Genomic DNA, 20,312 nt, shown 5'->3' on the forward strand with positions numbered 1-20,312 from the left:
ACACACAGCTCCCTGTGTAACACACGGTTTAATACACACAGCTCCCTGTGTAACACACTGTTTAATACACACAGCTCCCTGTGTAACACACTGCTAAATACACACAGCTCCCTGTGTAACACACTGTTTAATACACACAGCTCCCTGTTTAACACACTGCTAAATACACACAACTCCCTCTGTAATACAGTTTAAAACACAGCTCCCTGTGTAACACACTGTTTAGTACACACAGCTCCCTGTGTAACACACTGCTAATACACACAGCTCCCTGTGTAACACACTGTTTAATACACACAGCTCCCTGTGTAACACACTGCTAAATACACACAACTCCCTCTGTAATACAGTTTAAAACACAGTTCCCTGTGTAACACACTGTTTAGTACACACAGCTCCCTGTGTAACACACTGTTTAATACACACAGCTCCCTGTGTAACACAGTGTTTAATACACACAGCTCCCTGTTACACGGTTTAATACACACAGCTCCCTGTGTAACACGGTTTAATACACACAGCTCCCTGTGTTACACACTGTTTAATACACACAGCTCCCTGTGTAACACACTGTTTAATACACACAGCTCCCTGTGTAACACACTGTTTAATACACACAGCTCCCTGTGTAACACAGTGTTTAAAACACACAGCTCCCTGTGTAACACACTGTTTAATACACACAGCTCCCTGTGTAACATGGTTTAATACACACAGCTCCCTGTGTAACACGGTTTAATACACACAGCTCCCTGTGTAACACGGTTTAATACACACAGCTCCCTGTGTAACCCGGTTTAATACACACAGCTCCCTGTGTTACACACTGTTTAATACACACAGCTCCCTGTGCAACACTGTTTAATGCACACAGCTCCCTATGTAACACAGTGTTTAATACACACAGCTCCCTGTGTAACACACTGTTTAATACACACAGCTCCCTGTGTAACACACTGTTTAATACACACAGCTCCCTGTGTAACAGTGTTTAATACACACAGCTCCCTGTGTAACACACTGTTTAATACACGCTGCTCCCTATGTAACACGGTTTAATACACACAGCTCCCTGTGTAACACACTGTTTAATACACGCAGCTCCCTGTGTAACACGGTTTAATACACACAGCTCCCTGTGTAACACGGTTTAATACACACAGCTCCCTGTGTTTAAATTTGTTGTTTAAGTGTCAGATGGTTTTGGAGTTACTCACTGCGTAGATGTCGAAGCCAATGAAATAATATTTGCTTTTATCTCTCTGCCGGCGGTATTTCTGGATGAGTTCCACGGCGATTGTACAGGACACCTGATCGTCGTCTGGGTCATCATCTTTTTCAAGCAGCGTGAGCCTGAACTGAGGGTTTGTCGAGAAGGTGCCTGATGGAACAGGCGGAGGAAACCGGGAGACAAATAGAAAAAAAGTCAGTGAAACAGCGAACCTGGCTTCAACGGGAAATCTACCCAGAGTGGTTCGGATCGGGAACGGGCTTGCTCTGGGAACGTGGTGGAGTCTGATTCAACTGTCACTTTCAGGGAGCGCCTGGGTCAGTATCTGAATAGGTGGAACATACGGGGCTCTTACGTAATGCTGACATTGGCTGAATGAGCTCCTCCAGTTTCTGGATCAATTCTGTAGGGGATAGCGGGCTTGGAGATTGGCGTCTTGAGCCCCTGTCCAGCTGCACAATTCTCCATGTCCATCTACTCTCCAAAGTGGAACCCTAAATGGCCCAGCCCTCCGTTCTGTAACCTCAGCCCTCCGAGCTGTGCCTCCAACCCCAGTGGTGGGCCTGCATCCCCCGTCAGTGCCCCAATACCCTCCTGCATAATTTACAAAGCAAACTGGCTTTCGTCAAGGACAAGGTGTTTTAAAATACCTCTGACCTTTATAAAACACTTCACTCATAGAATCCCTACAGTGCAGAAGGCGGCCATTCGGCCCATTGAGCCCGCGTCGACCCTCTGAAAGAGCATCCTACACAGATCCACTCCCCCTGCTCTATCCGCGCAATCCCATCTGGGGGCAATTTAGCATTGCTACCGGAGAGAATTCTATTGTCCATTCTAAAAGGTTTGAGCACTTGGAAAAATGTGGCAGGGTCGGGAGTCAGCATGGATTTACAAAATCATGCTTGAAAAATCTACTGGAATTCTTCGAGAATGTAACTTATAGAACTATAAGGGGGATGTGGTTTATTTGGACTTTCAGAAGGCTTTCGACAAAGTCCCACATAAGAGATTAGAACATAGAACAGTACAGCACAGAACAGGCCCTTCGGCCCTCGATGTTGTGCCGAGCCATGATCACCCTACTCAAACCCACATATCCACCCTATACCCGTAACCCAACAACCCCCACCTTAACCTTACCTTTTTAGGACACTACGGGTAATTTAGCATGGCCAATCCACCTAACCCGCACATCTTTGGACTGTGGGAGGAAACCGGAGCACCCGGAGGAAACCCACGCACACACGGGGAGGACGTGCAGACTCCGCACAGACAGTGACCCAGCCGGGAATCGAACCTGGGACCCTGGAGCTGTGAAGCATTTATGCTAACCACTATGCTACTGTGCTGCCCCCACTATGCTACCGTGCTGCCCCAGATTAGCGTGTAAAATTAAGGTGCATGGGATTGGGGGAAGCGTATTGAGTTCGACAGAAAACTGGTTGGCAGACACGAAACAAAGAGTAGAAATAAACTGATCTTTTTCCGAATGGCAGGGGTACCACAGGGATCGGTGCTGGTACCCTGGCTATTCACAATATATATTACTGATTTAGATGTTTAGGCGGGATCAGCGAGAGGAGATGGAGGGACTTGGGAATTGTGTGTATAAATTATGTTGGCGGGGTATGGTTGTTGGTTGGGGGAGGGGGGTGTTACATACTGAATTATGTTTACATTTTTACTTGTATCTTTTGTTGTTATAAAACCATAAATACTTTAACAAAATGTTTGTTAAAAAACAATTACTGATTTAGATGAGGGAATTAAATGTACTATCTTTAATGTGTAGATGGCACAAAGCTGGGTGGGAGGGTGAGCTGTGAGGAGGATACAGAGATCCTTCAGCGTGATGTGGACAAACTGAGTGAGTGGGCAGATGCATGGCAGATGCAGTACAATGTGGATAAATATGAGGTTATCCACTTTGGTAGCAAAAGCAGGAAAGCAGATTATTATTTGAAAGGCTAAAAATTGACAGAGGGGACTATGCAGCAAGACCTGGGTGTCCTTGTGCACCAGTCTCTGAAGGTAAGCATGCAGGTGCAGCAAGTGGTAAAGATGGCAAATGGTAAGGGTGGCACAATGGCGCAGTGGTTAGCACTGCTGCCTCACGAAACCGAGGACCCGGATTTCGATCCCGGCCCCGGGCCACTGTTCATGTGGAGTTTGCACATTCTCTCTGCGTGTGCATGGACCTCACTTCCACACCCAAAGATGTGCAGGGTAGGTGGATTGGCCACGCTAAATTACCCCTTAATTGGAAAAAGAATTATTGGGTACTCTAAATTTAATAAAAAGAAAGCAAATGGTATGTTGGCCTTTATAGCGAGAGGATTCAAGTACAGGAGTAGGGATGTCTTGCTGCAATTATACAGGGCTTTGGTGAGACCACATCTGGTCTTCTTATCTGAGGAAGGATGTTCCTGCTCTAGAGAAATTGAAGAGGAGGCTGACCAGATTCCTTGGATGGCGAGACTAACATATGAGGAGAGATTGAGTCAGTTAGGATTATATTCGCTGGAGTTCAGAAGAATGAGAAGGATCTTGTAGAAACCAATAAAATTCTAACAAGACTAGATGCAGGAAAAATGTTCCCGATAATGGGGGTGTCCAGGACTAGGGGTCACAGTCTGAGGAGACGGGGTAAACCATTTGGGACAGAGATGAGGAAAACATTCTTCACCTGGAGAGTCGCTACCACAGAAAACAGTTGAGGCCAAAATATATGTTTTCAAGAAGCAGTTAGATATAGCACTTCAGACGAAGGGGATTGAGAACATGGTGAGGGAAAGCAGGATTAGGCTGTTGAGTTGGATGATCACCCATGATCCTAATGATTGGCGGAGCAGGCTCGAAGGGCCGAATGGCCTCCTCCTGCTTCTATTTCCTATATTTCTATGACTCCCTCATCATTTTGCCAACTGCCCCACGGGATTGTTAAACTAATAACTAGGATGGGGCCTCATCTTGGCACCACACCCAAAAGATGGCACCTCCAACAATGAGACACTCCCTCAGTATCTACTCGGATGGTGGAGTCAGACTTGAATCATCTGATCCTTAACTGCGGCTTCTCATCTCTGACGCTGCATCAAATTTTGGGGGAGACCTTTGACCCCGAGTGAGGAAGTTTGGGGGATGGGGGAAAGGAGGGGGCTCTATGGGTGGGATATTGTCCCCACTTCCTGCCACCAAGGTGTGTTTACTGGCAGCGGGATCTTGCAGTGGAGGCAGAGTCACCAAATCGTTACAGCACAGAAGGAGGCCATTTGGTCCATCGTGTCGGCCCCGGCTCTGCAAATGAGCATCGTAACTCAGTCCCATTCCCCTGCTGCCCCCCTGCACCCCTAAACATTGTTTTGATTCAATAGAATCATCCAATGCCCTCTGGAAGCCTCGATTGAACCTGCCTTCACCACAATTCCAGGCCGCACATTCCAGACCCCAACCACTCGCTGGGTGAAAACGTTTTCTCTCACATCACATTGTTCTTTTACAAATCACTTTAAATCTGTGCCCCTCTCGTTCCCGATCCTGTTACGAGCAGGAACAGTTTCTCCCCGGCTACTCTGTCCAGTCCCCTGTTGATTTTGAACATCTCTATCAAATGTCCTCTCGGCCTTCCTCTCTCCCAGGAGAACAGTCCCAACCTCTCCAATCTCTCCTCATCACTGAAGTTTCTCACCCCTGGAACCGTTTTTGTAAACCTCTTCTGCTCTCTCTCCAATGTGTTCACATCTTTCCTATAGTGTGGCGCCCAGAACTGTCCACAATATTCCATCTGAGGATTAACTAGTGTCTTGTATAAATTCAGAATAACCTCCTCACTCTTCTACTCTCTGCCCCTATTAATAAAGGATATTATATCTGCCCAGAATATTATATTCATTATTGACAGCTCTCTCCACCAGACTTACAATCTTTAATGACTTAATGCTTATGAATTTTTTTTGGCAGTGCTAGATAGATTCTTGAGAAGCAATGAATGGGGGTGAAAGGTTATTGGGGGGGGGGAGTTAGGCTGGAATGTGGAGTTGAGGTCACAATCCAATCGGGTATGAGCTTATTGGATGGTGGAGCAGGCTCGAGGGGCCAATTGGCTGAACCCGTGCTCCTATATACCCCACAAAAGAATGAAGGAGTTATCCTCGAAACCGCACTTGTAGAAACATCCGTCATGGCTAAATGCAAGTTGGAGCTCGTTCACAGAATGTAACAGGAACTATTTGGTGGAAAGGTTGGCGAGTGGCGGCTCACGTTCCGTGCAGAGACGTGTGAAGTGATTTATGTTGGCAAGAAGAACACAGAGAGACAATTTAAAATGCAGGGTACAACTCGAAAGGGGTCGCAGTCATGGAGGGACCTGGGTGTAGAGACCCTTAAATCATTGAAGGTGGCAGGACTAGTGGAGAGGGCGGTTAGTAAAGCATACAGCATCCTGGGCTTTATTATTAGGGACTTAGAGTAGAAGAGCAAGGAGGTTATGTTAAATCTGAATGAAACCCTGTTTCAACCACAACTGGAGTATTACATCCAGCTCTGAGAACTGCACTTTAGGAAGGATGTGAAGAATTGGAGCGAGTGCAGGAAGGATTCATGAGAACGGTTCCAGGGATAAGAGACTTCGCTGACGAGGATAGCTTGGGAACATTCTCCTCGGGGAAGAGAAGGTTGAGAGAGGATTTGATCAAGATGTTCAAAATCATGAGGGGCTATGGACAGGGTCGACAGTGAGAAACTGTTCCCGTTAGTGGAAGCATTGGGAACGCAAGAGACACCGATTTAAGGCACTTGGCAAAAGATTGCAATGGGGACACAAGGGGAAATGTTTCCACTCAACGAGTGGTTAGGATCTTGAATGCACTGTCTGAGAGTGTGGTAGAGGCAGCTTCAATTGAAGAATTCAAGAGGCTTATTCGTTGAAAAGGAGGAATGTGCAAGGCTGTGGGGAGGAAGTGGGCGTGGGGATTCGTGGGGTAGGGGAGGACACAAAGTGAATTGCTCCTCCTGAGAGCCATGTGATAAATGTAGATATTGTTATGTATTGTATTTCCTATTTGCTGCAGTAATGTTATTAAAAACCCTGGTTTAAAACGCATCCAGACAGTGTGTCTACCAAAGCTGTAATTAGGAAGTCGTAAAAGGTAAGGTATTCATTCCTTCCAACCACTTACTGGGTTACAGGTAAAGGGCGAATGGAATCGTGTTTTGTTTGATAAGATTCCCTGGGGTGGTGGATAATATATGAGGGATTGTATTTAGTCCTAGCTAAGCAGATCATGGAACTTAGTGGGATTCAGATGATATAATTAATAGACGGATCCAGGTCTGTCTGTAGTTTTGCAAGCTGTTATAGGATTTTAAGTTGAACAGCGGTTTTGCCAAAGCTGTTAGGTTGAGCAGACAGCTACTGGGTCAGCTCTTAATAGTAATAATAATAATCTTCATTGTCACAAGTAGGCTTCCATTAACACAGCAATGAAGTTACTGTGAAAATCCTCTAGTAACCACATTCCGGCACCTGTTCGGGTACACTGAGGGAGAATTCAGAATGTCCAATTCACCTGACATGCACGTCTTTTGGGACTTGTGGGACGAAACCGGAGGACCCGGAGGAAACCCACGCAGACACGGGGAAAACATGCAGGCTCTGCACAGACAGTGACCCAGGGCCGGAAATCGAACCCCGAGCACTGTGAAGCAACAGTGCTAACCACTGTGCTACCATGCTGAAAGGATCTCTCTCCGAATGTCTGGACAGATCAGCAGGTAACCTGTTTTATTAATTTTATAAGTGGGGCAGCACAGTGGCGCATTGGTTAGCACTGCTGCCTCACAGCGGCGATGACCGGGTTTGATCCCGGCCCAGGGTCACTGTCCATGTGGACTTTGCACTTGAAAATGAAAACCGCTTCAATGAAGTTACTGTGAAAAGCCCCTAGTCGCCACACTCCGGCGCCTGTCCGGGGAGGCTGGTACGGGAATCGAACCGTGCTGCTGGCCTGCTTGGTCTGCTTTAAAAGCCAGCGATTTAGCCTTGTGAGCTAAACATTCTCCCCGTGTGTACATGGGTCGCACCCCCACAATCCAAAAATGTACAGGGTAGGTGGATTGGGCATGCTAAATTGCTCCTTAAATGGGAAAAATTTGAATTTTAAAAGATAAATTTAGAGTACCCAATTATTTGTTTCCAATTAAGGTGCCGTGAAGCAACAGTGCTAACCACTGCACCACCGTGCTGCCCTTTAAACTTTATTTAGAAGTGGCATTTGAACTGTATTGGTCTGTTTAATTGGAGTTAGTAGCAGGTATAGATAGTAAGTCCAAGTTTTTCCATTTGTTTAAGAAATGTTTACGTGATAATTGCAAAACTATTTCTTTGATGTTAACGTGATTAATTCTGTGCTTAAATTAAAGTCTGTTTACACATAAAAGATGCCTATTGGTCAGTGTCATCACAGTTTAAAAAATTGAAAATATTATTTGGGGTTATCCTCCGAGATCCTAACAAACGTTGGGGTTTGGTTCGGTATTGTAACAGCCAGCACAGGCAGCCTGGGCTGAATGGCCTCTTTATGTGCTGTAACCGTTCCGTGATTCTGTAACAAATGTCAAGCTGGGGATGACATTGGGGAAATTATTCATGGCTTGTGCAATCAGGCAAGTTGGCAACGCCCAAACCCCAATTATCTCCGCATGCCAAACCATCACTGTGTTGGATCAGGCTCCGACTTGCGTTAAGTGTTGCGTGGAGACATGTCTGTCTCTCTTGTGGAATCTAACTGCATGCCCAGGATCCAGTTTCCCAAAGAGCAGGGAGCAGAGCAAGTCTGTGACAAACTCCTTGAGGGCTTCTTACAATTGGCCAAGTCAAACGCTGAAGATCCAAGAGTCACCTGCAACTCATTCTGCTACCCTCCCCCACCCTTAAACCAGAAAGCGGAGTGGGGGGGGTTCAAAAAATAATCGGGACATTAAAAATAGATTTTTCTTTTGTCATTGGCATTGAAGATTTCATATCAAAGCATTGAAATTTTCGGGGAAAAGTCTTGTTTGACCGACAGTCGAACATCATCCCATTGGGCAATGATCTTTAGACATTCTGAATTTGCCCTCAGTATACCCGAACTGGCGGCGTAGTGTGGCGATGAGGGGATTTTATTTTTAATTTAGAGTATCCAATCCTTTTTTTCCAATTAAGGTGCAATTTAGCGTGGCCAATTCCCCTACCCTGCACATCTTTTTGGGTTGTGGGGGTGAGACCCACGAAGACCCGGGGAGAATGTGCAAACTCCACACGGACAGTGACCCGGGGCCGGGATCGAACCCGGGTCCTCGACACCGTGAGACGGCAGTGCTAGCCACTGCGCCACCGTGCCGGCCCTTGGGATTTTCACAGTAACGCCATTGCACTGTTAATGTTAGCCTACTTGAGGGCGGCACAGTGGTTAGCATTGCTGCCTACGGCGCTGAGGACCCGGGTTCGAATCCCGGCCCTGGGTCACTGTCTGTGAGGAGTTTGCACATTCTCCCCGTGTCTGCGTGGGTTTCACCCCCACAACCCAAAGATGTGCAGGTTAGGTGGATTGGCCACGTTAAATTGCCCCTTAATTGGAAAAAATTAATTGGATTTTCTAAATTTATTAAAAAAAAATGTTAGCCTACTTGTGACACCAGTAAAGATTGTTATTGGACTATTATTATTTTTGCTTTCCGATTGTTCATGCGTCACAAGGACGGATGTGTTGCCTGACTAATGGCTGAAGCATTGGGAGGGGGGGGGGGGAGGAGGCATCAAAGCCATGTGATGACATCTCTAGGAATACTGTGGTCAGCACTGCTGCCTCACAGGGCCAGGGTCCTGGGTTCAATTCCAGCCTCAGGTGACTTTCTGTGCGGAGTTTGCACGTTCTCCCCGTCTCTACGTGGGTTTCCTCCGGGTGCTCCGGTTTCCTCCCACAGTCTAAAGACGTGCAGGTTGGGTGGATTGGCCATGATAAATTGCCCCTTAGTTTCCAGGGATATGCAGATTAGGGTGCGGGGTATAGCGGGGGGGGGGGGGGGGGGGGGGGGGGCGGGTGGTAGGGAGGGGTGGTTGGGTGAGTGGCTATAAGTAGAGTGCTCGTTCGAAGGGTCAGCACAGAATCGATGGGCCGAATGGCCTCATTCTGCACTGCAGGGATACTATGATTTTATGATTAAATTGCAGTTGGCAACTCGAAGCATCATTGAAGTAGGTTATCCTGGTTATTTATTTCATTGATGGTAGGGGTATCTCACTGTGCACAAACTGCCTGGCCCCATTTTATCAGTGTTCCTCAAACGTTGTTCCTTAGATTAAATGTCTCGGGGTTGGCTGAAGGTGTTGCGTAAACACAAACTGCTATTTCACAATAAGAGACAAGTTCTGAGAAAATCCCTGTAGGTCTGGCAGCATCCTGGAGGGAATAGCAAGCGTTAGCGAGACCTTTCAATCAGAATCTGTCTTTCTTGCATAGTCGAAGCATTGCCTCTTACAACAGAAATCAGGAGGCGTTTGGCAATGTGCCAATGTGCATCGAGCTGGGGCCGCAGGTCTCCCTCATGGGGGAAGATCTGGCTCCTTGCTCAGTAATGTTCTGCCTTCTACGTTGCTCCTTTCAGTCGAAGTACTCATTCATCCAGCCCTTTGTGTCTCACTCTCTCCAGCTCTGGAACCCTGTACTTGGGGCGATGCCCCCTTTGCCCTGTTCTCACCATCTCGAACTGCCGCTGCCAGTTTGCTATGGCGGCTGCACAGAGCTTGTGTGGGCGCAGTGCCCCTGCCCATCATGTCCCTACCTCCGTCGGTTCCACCGGCGCTGATCCCTGATATCCACTTGCCCTCATAAGAGGTAATTGTCCAGACACAGGCGGCGTCGTGTTGGCAGAGGGGCTGCAGGCTACATAGCTCCAGTTCTGTGAAATTCGCATGGAAGACATCGGCTGGTATCCTGGATGGGGAGTGGGGGGGGGGGGGGGGGGGGGGGGGTGTCAGTTGAGACACAAAGTAAAAGGTTAGAGAGCGAGGACACGTGGGGTTGACCCGAACGCTTATTAAACCCACGACAAATGCAAAATTTCCTGAACTCGGAGAATTCCTCCATTGCTGAATATCTCCGGAACAAACGGGGGCAGTATTGTCACGCAGATAAAAACCATGGAATTACAGACAGAAATATTGGACTTTAAGAAACACCTGAGTTTTAATATTTTAAAATGGGACACAAACCCTGAGGATGGTCGGGAATGTACAGTCAGCCACTGACAGGGATAACATTAGACAATACAGGTCAATACAGGGTGTTTGTCCAAAGAATAGAGCCTTTCTCAATGTTCCCAGTCAAGGTACTTCTAAAGGAATCTACAACCTGATCCCCATCTCTAGTAAAGACAAAAGGACACAATTGCCATCCCATCTCGAACTCACTGGATATAATTGCCTGAACGAGACTAGTGTATACCTGTCATCTCAAAATATACAAAGGAGGATGCCAAATGCCTCCTTGCTACCAGCCTGTTGGTGTGTGTGCTGTAAGGAAAAGCAGACGGACCTTTTCAGCTTAAAGGTGCGTGATGCAGTGACCAAAGCAGGGCCCCTGCAAAAATAGCCACCTTTTTGCAGGAATATCTCAAAACTCTCTCTCTGACTGTGGAAGTAAACCAACCAACGAAAAAAGAAAAGAATCTTGGCTGTAAAAAAAGAACTGAAAGTTGCCGATTCAGCTATTCGCCTGCTGAAGTCAACTTTACTGGAATCAGTTCGTAACAGCTGGAATGAGCCGTCATCCACTCCTGGCAACTATATCACTGTTCCGTGTAACCTTTTAATTATACTTACTCACTATTGGACTCAATTCTTATTCCTAATCCGTATGATTATCAATGCATGTTAATCATTACCTTTTCCTTTGTAATAATTAAACATACTCTTATCTTAGCTCAAGAGGGCCTGGTTAAATTGGCTCCTTTTGAAACGTAACTATGCGGTCCGGAAATGGCACCCAAGGGAAAGGGATTAGTATCAGATTTAACCTTTGCTGCTACCAGCAGAGAGCAGGTTGAATAAAGACTTGTAGCCTGTCATCCCTCCTCAATTGGGTGACAAAGCTTTTCCGGAACCTCGCTGTTTGTAACAATGGCCGGGATTCTCCCCTACCCGGCGTGGCGGGGGCTCCCGGCGTAGCGGAATGGCGCCAACCACTCCGGCGTCCGGCCTCCCCAAAGGTGCGGAATTCTCCGCACCTTTGGGGGCTAGGCCCGTGCTGGAGTGGTTGGCGCCACGCCGACTGGCGCCAAAACCGGCGCCAATGGCCTTTGACGCCCGCCGGCTGGCATCGGGACTGGTCGAAAGGCCTTCGCTGGTTCGCGCATGCGCCGGTGCATCAGCTGCCGCTGACGTCACCACCGGCGCATGCGCGGTAGGGGGGCTCTCTTCCGCCTCCGCCATGGTGGAGGCCGTGGCGGCAGCGGAAGAAAAAGAGTGCCCCCATGGCACTGGCCCGCCCGCCGATCGGTGGGCCCCAATCGCGGGCCTGGCCACCGTGGGGGCACCCCCGGGGTCCGATCGCCCCCCCCCCCCCCCCAGGACCCTAGGTGCCATCTCGCGCCGCCAATCCCGCCGCCCCCAGAGGTGGTTGAAACCACGGCGGTGGGATTGGCCTCCCACCGGCGGGACTTCGGCCCATCGCGTGCCAGAGAATCGGTGCAGGGGGCACGCCAATCGGCGCGGAGGGCACGCCGATCGGCGCGACACGATTTCCGCCCCCGCCAATTCCCGGGTGGCGGAGAATTCCGGCCAGGCTGGGAGCAGGATTTGCGCCAGCCCCGGGTGATTCTCTGACCCTGCGGGAGGTCGGAAAATTTCGCCCAATGTGCTTTCACATAGCACCTTTAATACAGTGGAAAGGCCCCCAAGGTTCCTCAACACAGGTTCCACGCAGACACAGCGGGGAGAACCAAACTCCAAACTGCATTCAGATATGCAGGTACAGCGCAGCACGGTGGCGCAGTGGTTAGCACTGCTGCCCCGCGGCGCCGAGGTCCCAGGTTCGATCCCTGCCCCGGGTCACCGTCTGTGTGGAGTTTGCACATTCTCCCCGTGTCTGCGTGGGTTTCGCCCCCACAACCCAAATGATGTGCAGGGTAGGTGGATTGGCCAAGCTAAATTTCCCCTTAATTGGAAAAAATGAATTGGGTACTCTAAATTTATAAAAAAAAGAAATGCAGGTGCAGTGACACGGTGATTAGCACAGTTGCCTCACAGCGCCAGGGACCCAGGTTCAATTCCTGCCTTGGGTGACTGCCTGTGTGGAGTTTGTACATTCTCCCCGTGTCTGCGTGGGTTTCCTCCTGGGACTCGGGTTTCCTCCCACAGCCAAATATGTATAGGTTAGATCGATTGGCCGTGATAAATTGTCCCTTAGTGTCCAGCGGTGTGCAGGTGGCGTCACGGGAATAGGGTGGAATAGTGGGCCTCGGTAGGGTGCTCTCTCAGAGGGTCGGTGCAGACTCGATGGGCCAAAGTGCCTCCTTCTCCATTGCAGGGATTCTATGGTTCTACGCAGACAATTGTTCGATCACCTCATCCTCAGCCTGTGGCCATTCACTGAAGTGGCACTGAGGGATAGATGCTCATCTCTCGTGGCATCACATTAGGTACCAAAGTTTCTTTGATACAACTCAGTGTGAACTCTCCGTGACATCATGAAAATGCCTTAATGTGCCCGAGCAGATATTCAAGTCGTTTATTTATTTAATTTTTTTTTTCAAATAAATTTAGAGTACCCAATTCGTTTTTTCCAATTAAGGGGCAATTTAGTGTAGCCAATCCACCTACCCTGCACATCTTTGGGATGTGAGAGCGAAACCCACGCAAACATGGGGAGAATGTGCAAACTCCACATGGACAGTGACCCAGAGCCGGGATCGAACCTGGGACCTCGGCGCCGTGAGGCTGCAGGGCTAACCCACTGCGCCACCGTGCTGCCCGCAGATATTCAATTCTATCGGCATCAATACCAGCCTATTCGACTGCAGACGTTTTCGCAGGTAGGCAGAGTTTCCATTGGAAGTTGCCGGATTTCAATGGGGATCCCAGAACCACTCCTATCCCTACCCTATGGTTCTGAGGTAACTACACGCACGCCAATCAGAGCTCAGCGATGGGTCTTCACACGATGCTCTTACATGCCTTTCCAGGCCTTACCTCGCACTGTGTAATCCCACCATTGGCACCATTATCCTCCCAACAACCATGGAACCCATCGGTGTCATAGTCTGACGGGTTAGCACCGACCCAGCACAGAGCCAGAGATCGCCATTCATTAACAAACCATTGGTGAACAGAGAGTTCGATCAGACTGAGAGTGGGTTTGGCCTAAAGCACCTACCAGAATTCACCGTCATTCTTAATCCTCAGCTTCAGTCTGACCTTCTCCTGGTCACTAACACCATTCCACAAAGGGGACCTGCGGCAAGAAGAGGGTGTGTTAGACATCCCTGACAAACTCGTCCATAGCAGTGACACTGAGACCCAAACGTCAGCAATGAAACCTGTTTGGGAAAATGCAGATCCCAATGAGCGTGCAAGTGGATTCTTGAGTCAGAAAGGATGAGTGGTAAATATCACACAGCTTCAGTGCAAGAATAAGCATAATATCCAATAATGACTGTACCTGGCCTGGGAGGGTTTGATGGGGACAGCTTGATGGGGACAGTGTAGAGGGAGCTTTACTCTGTATCTAACCCCGTGCTGCACCTGTCCTGGAAGTGTTTGATGGTGACAGTGTAGTGGGAGCTTTACTCTGTGTCTAACCATGTGCTGTACCTGTCCTGGGAGTGTTTGATGGGGACAGTGTAGAGGGACCTTTACTCTGTATCTAACCCCGTGCTGTACTTGTCCTGGGAGTGTCTGATGGGGACAGTGTAGAGGGAGATTTACTCTGTATCTAACTCCGTTCTGTACCTGTCCTGGGTGTGTTCGATGGGGACAGTGTAGAGGGAGCTTTATTCTGTACCTAACCCCGGCTGTACCTGTCCTGGGAGTGTTTGATGGGGACAGTGTATAGGGAGCTTTACTCTGTATCTAACCCCGTGCTGTACCTGTCCTGGGAGTGTATGATGGGGACAGTGTATAGGGAGCTTTACTCTGTATCTAACCCCGTGCTGTACCTGTCCTGGGAGTGTATGATGGGGACAGTGTATAGGGAGCTTTACTCTGTATCTAACTCCATGCTGTACCTGTCCTGGGAGGACTTCCTCCCTCGTACCTGTCACTCCAAGCTCCGGTGTACTCCTTGTGGCCCCATGGATTCCGTAATCGGAAGAGTTTTACCGAGTATCCACCCAGCCTCACCTAGCGATGGGAAACAAGTGGATGAGACTGGGTTGTGGAACATGTATTTGTGCGCCAGCTAGACTATTGAGGTACTCTCCCAGAGCCGTGTCCAGAGGGCCAGATTTATCCAGGCCCGCCCAGGGCAGGTTTCCTCAGGGATAAACGGCTCACCATTGAATCTTCAAGTCCCGCCAAAGTCAATGGCCATTTGCTTGGCTCGTTTGACACTGCGTGGAGTGTGGGGGTGTCACACTGGACCTAAACTGGACTGTGGGAGGAAACCAGAGCACCCGGAGGAAACCGACTCAGACACGGGGAGAACGTGCAGACTCCGCACAATCACCCACGGTCGGAATCGAACCTGGGACCTTGGCGCTGTGGGGCGCCCAAGACAGTGAACCGATTTTTGAATTAAATAAAAGCACGGGAGACAATCGTTCCATGGTGACGCCTCAACCAACCAGAGTTGACTCACCAACCAGTCCGCACTCTTTCCATGTGCGCCATAACTTATACCTTTGAAATTTGACATTCTTGCCTCTGTCATTCCCAGCAATGCTCAAAGGCTGTATTGCCAACTGACTATTTATACTGGAATGCCCCGTGGAGTCTCACAGCAGCATTGCAAAACAAAGGAAGTCAATGGAAACGGGATGAGGACATTCTGAAAAATTCATTTTCTTGGGAGTTTCGATATCGACTCTTGACTCCTGGGAGAGGCTCACCCAGGCTGTAAGCAAATAAAACAAAACGAAGCAAGTATGTATCAGAGGCAGAGAGAGAACTCGAGGCGAGGGCATCCTGATCCCGTAACTCATCCAAAGCTCATCTATCTGTCTTATGGACAGCAGAACCTTCCGGGCAAAGATTGGACTTCGTGATTGCATCCATAACCACCGGAATCCTATCAAACACCCCAGATGATTGACCTGGTCGGCCAATCCACCTTATCTGCACATCTTTGGACCGTGGGAGGAAACCGGAGCACCCAGAAGAAACCCACATCGTCACGGGAGAACGTGCAGACTCCGCACAGACAGTGACCCAAGGCGGGATTCGAACCCGAGGCCCTGGAGATGTGAAGCAACAGTGCTAACCACTGAGCTACCGTGCCGCCTCGACAGATAAACGAGAATAAAACATAATCTGAGCCGCGGAAGGAGATGTGAGTTCAGATGGCTAAGAGCTTGATCCATGACCTCGATTTTGAGGAGTGTCTTGAAGGAGCAAAGTGAGGTAGAGAGCCGGAACGGGGAAGGGACGGAATTCCAGAGCTTAGGACCCAGCACAGCTGAAGACGGGGCTGCCGATCATGAAGTGATTAAGATCAGGAGTGAACAAGAGGCCCAGGATTCAATGAGCGCAGAGATCTTGGAGGATGGTGGGGTTGAAGGTAGTGACAGAGAGCTCGAGGGGGAGGCCGTGGGGGGGATTTGAAAACGAGGATGTGAACTTGAATGAGAGAATGCAGTCTGGTCAGGTACTTACCCTGTCTACTTCCGTGATCGCATAAGCGTGTGACTTCAGCAGACCAAGACCGTTGTCCTTCTCCATATCCTCTTTGTTTTTGGACTGGAAAATAATTCAAAGTTTAACGGGATCGTTAGATTGGGAATCAGCCGCAAATTCCAATATCTTACTCCCAGATCCCAAGAATGTGCAATGCACGATCCATGTTATCAGCATTCTCGCTATTGGGATCTCCTGCCCTTGCTGTTCCCTGTTGTGTGTCCCACTCGTGGAACTGGGAAGACTCCATGAGGTTTCCTCAAGCTCAGCCTCAATGGAAAGGGTGCCAGATGGAAAGGGGCTGGTTTAGCTCAGTGGGCTAGACAGCTGGTCTGTGATGCAGAACAGGGCCAACAGCACGGGTTCAATTCCCATACCAGCTGAGAATTCTGAATTCTCCCTCAGTGTACCCAAACAGGTGTCTGAATGTGGCGACTAGGGGCTTTGCACAGTAACTTCATTGCAGCGTTAATGTAAGCCTCCTTGTGACAATAAAGATTATTTATTTAGATGTGGGTGCAAACCAGTTGTTATCCTCAGAGAGGAGGCACGGGGGGCGGGCAGGGGGGGTTATCTCCCCGGAACCCCAAACCCCCATTCCTCTCTTTGCTGAGACCTCAGCTTTGCTCTCCACCAAGGCCACTGTCCACACTGCCTCCCCTTTCCCCAACACCCCCAGTCACCCTAACTATCCCCCTCCCCAAACCCCGCTCTCCCCTCTACCCAAACCTGCTTTCCGCTCTCCCCAAACCCCGCTCACCCCAAACCACGCTCACCCACAAACCCCGCGCTCCCCAAACCCCACTCTCCCCTCTCTCTAAACCCCGCTTTCCCAAACCCCGCTCTCCCCACTCTCCCCTCTCCCAAACCCCGCTCACCCCAAACCCCGTGCTCCCCAAACCCCACTCTCCCCTCTCCCTAAACCCCGCTCTCCCCAAACCCCGCTCTCCCCACTCTCCCCTCTCCCAAACGCTGCTCCCCCCAAACCCAGCGCTCCCCAAACCCCACTCTCCCCTCTCCAAACCCCACCCCAAATCCCATTCTCCCCTCTCCCCAAACCCCACTCTCCCCTCTCTCTAAACCCCGCTCTCCCCAAACCCCGCTCTCCCCACTCTCCCCCTCCCAAACTCCGCTCCCCCCAAACCCCGCGCTCCCCAAACCCCATTCTCCCCACTCCCTAAACCCCGCTCTCCCCACTCTCCCCTCTCCCAAACCCTGCTCCCCCCAAACCCCGCACTCCCCAAACCCCACTCTCCCTAAACCCCGCTCTCCCCACCCCAAACTCCGCTCCCCCCAAACCCCACCCTCCCCTCTCCCTAAACCCCGCTCCCCACTCTCCCCTCTCCCAAACCCTGCTCCCCCCAAACCCCGCACTCCCCAAACCCCACTCTCCCCTCTCCCTAAACCCCGCTCTCCCAACTCTCCCCTCTCCCAAACCCTGCTCCCCCAAACCCAGCGCTCCCCAAACCCCACTCTCCCCTCTCCCTAAACCCCGCTCTCCCCAATCTCCCCTCTCCCAAACCCTGCTCCCCCCAAACCCAGCGCTCCCCAAACCCCACTCTCCCCTCTCCAAACCCCACCTCCCCAAATCCCATTCTCCCCTCTCCACAAACCCCGCTCTTCCCAAATCCTGCTCTCCCCTCTCCCCAAACCCTGCTCACCCCTCTCCCCAAACGCCGCTCTCCCTTCTCTCCAAACTGATGTGTGCCCTCTCCCCAAACCCCACTCTCCCCTTTCCCCGAACCCCGCTATCCCCAAACTCCACTCTTCCCCTCCCTCCCCAAAATTTCGATGTGTCCTCTCCCCCAGCCCGACACCACCCTCTGAGACTGAGCCACTGGTAACGTCACAGCCAAGGGAGAGGAGCCATGGCAGAAGGTCTCCTACCTTGAGATAGCCATTGGCCATTTGGTGTGGCTCTGTGCTACCCTTTGCCCCAGGACCATGTCAACCTGAGTGACAAGGCCTGCAGGGTCCTGAGCGAGACCAAATCGGATCCTCTCACTAGGGCAGATGGAACAGCGATTGTGAAAGCAGCGGAATGTTGGCATTACCTCAATAGAACAAGATGCCAGGGTCTGCTGGGTGAGAGCACGCTTAATCATCAGCCACAGATCGTCTGACGTGGCGGAGCTCGTTTTGATGGACACAGCTATGCCCCCGGTGAAATCCTCCATCGCCACGGACACATTCCCACCTACTAAACTGGCATAGGAACCATAAAGCCTACAACAACAAGAGCACCATTTCAATTGTCTTTCCTGTAAACAAGATTAAACCTTTAAAATTGCAATTCAGAGTGTTACAGTGAGGGGTGTGGGGTATATCAGAGTGTTACAGTGAGGGGTGTGGGGTATATCAGTGTGTTACAGTGAGGGGTGTGGGGTATATCAGTGTTACAGTGAGGGGTGTGGGATATATCAGTGTTACATTGAGGGGTGTGGGGTATATCAGAGTGTTACAGTGAGGGTGTGTGGGGTCTATCAGAGTGTTACAGTGAGGGGTGTGGGGTATATCAGAGTGTTACAGTGAGGGGTGTGGGATATATCAGAGTTTACAGCGAGGGGTGTGGGGTATATCAGAGTGTTACAGTGAGGGGTGTGGGGTATATCAGAGTTTACAGCGAGGGGTGTGGGATATATCAGAGTGTTACAGTGAAGGGTGTGGGGTACATCAGAGTGTTACAGTGAGGGGTGGGGGGTATATCAGAGTGTTACACAGTGAGAGGTGTGGGGTATATCAGAGTGTTACAGTGAGGGATATATCAGAGTGTTACAGTGAGGGGTGTGGGGTATATCAGAGTGTTACAGTGAGGAGTGTGGGGTATATCAGTGTTACAGTGAGGGTTTGGGGTATATCAGAGTGTTACAGTGAGGGGTGCAGGGTATATCAGAGTGTTACAGCGAGGGGTGTGGGATATATCAGTGTGTTACACAGTGAGGGGTGTGGGGTATATCAGAGTGTTACAGTGAAGGGTGTGGGGTACATCAGAGTGTTACAGTGAGGGTTGTGGGGTATATCAGAGTGTTACACAGTGAGGGGTGTGGGGTATAGCAGAGTGTTACAGTGAGGGATATATCAGAGTGTTACAGTGAGGAGTGTGGGGTATATCAGAGTGTTACAGTGAGGGGTGTGGGGTATATCAGAGTGTTACAGTGAGGGGTGTGGGGTATATCAGAGTGTTACAGCGAGGGGTGTGGGGTATATCAGAGTGTTACAGTGAGGGGTGTGGGGTATATCAGAGTGTTACAGTGAGGGGTGTGGGGTATATCAGAGCGTTACAGTGAGGGGTGTGGGGTATATCAGAGTGTTACAGTGAGGGGTGTGGGGTATATCAGAGTGTTACAGTGAGGGTGTGGGGTATATCAGTGTTACAGTGAGGGGTGTGGGGTATATCAGAGTGTTACAGTGAGGGGTGTGAGGTGTATCTGAGTGTTACAGTGAGGGGTGTGGGGTATATCAGAGTGTTACAGTGAGGGATGCGGGGTATATCAGAGTGTTACAGTGAGGGGTGTGAGGTGTATCTGAGTGTTACAGTGAGGGGTGTGGGGTATATCAGAGTGTTACAGTGAGGGGTGTGGGGTATATCAGAGTGTTTCAGTGAGGGGTGTGGGGTATATCAGTGTTACAGTGAGGGGTGTGGGGTATATCAGAGTGTTACAGTGAGGGGTGTGGGGTATATCAGAGTGTTACAGCGAGGGGTGTGGGATATATCAGTGTTACAGTGAGGGGTGTGGGATATATCAGAGTGTTACAGTGAGGGTTGTGGGGTATATCAGAGTGTTACAGTGAGGGGTGTGGGGTTTATCAGAGTGTTACAGTGAGGGGTATGGGATATATCAGAGTGTTACAGTGAGGGGTGTGGGGTATATCAGAGTGTTACAGTGAGGGGTGTGGGGTATATTAGAGTGTTACAGTGAGGGGTGTGGGGTATATCAGAGTGTTACAGTGAGGGGTGTGGGGTATATCAGAGTGTTACAGTGAGGGGTATGGGATATATCAGTGTTACAGTGAGGGGTGTGGGGTATATCAGAGTGTTACAGTGAGGGGTGTGGGGTATATCAGTGTTACATTGAGGGGTGTGGGGTATATCAGTGTTACAGTGAGGGGTATGGGATATATCAGTGTTACAGTGAGGGGTGTGGGGTATATCAGAGTGTTACAGTGAGGGGTGTGGGGTATATCAGTGTTACATTGAGGGATGTGGGA

The 20,312-nt window shown here is 49.9% G+C and overlaps 1 protein-coding gene across 1 annotated transcript in view; it reads right to left on the reverse strand.

The window, feature by feature from the left end:
• capn12 (calpain 12) overlaps positions 1–20,312 on the reverse strand; it is a 68,923-nt gene that overhangs the window by 26,849 nt on the left and 21,762 nt on the right. Inside the window, exons 5-10 of the mRNA XM_038786113.1 lie at positions 18,158–18,329; positions 16,083–16,166; positions 14,527–14,612; positions 13,648–13,725; positions 10,058–10,209; positions 1,218–1,381 (exon numbers count right to left, since the gene is read on the reverse strand). Of these exons, the coding sequence (XP_038642041.1) occupies positions 1,218–1,381; positions 10,058–10,209; positions 13,648–13,725; positions 14,527–14,612; positions 16,083–16,166; positions 18,158–18,329 (736 nt within the window). The remainder of the gene's footprint in view (positions 1–1,217; positions 1,382–10,057; positions 10,210–13,647; positions 13,726–14,526; positions 14,613–16,082; positions 16,167–18,157; positions 18,330–20,312) is intronic.

Source organism: Scyliorhinus canicula, chromosome 27 (genome assembly GCF_902713615.1).
Source record: "Scyliorhinus canicula chromosome 27, sScyCan1.1, whole genome shotgun sequence".
In the NCBI taxonomy this organism is placed as follows: Eukaryota; Metazoa; Chordata; class Chondrichthyes; order Carcharhiniformes; family Scyliorhinidae; genus Scyliorhinus; species Scyliorhinus canicula.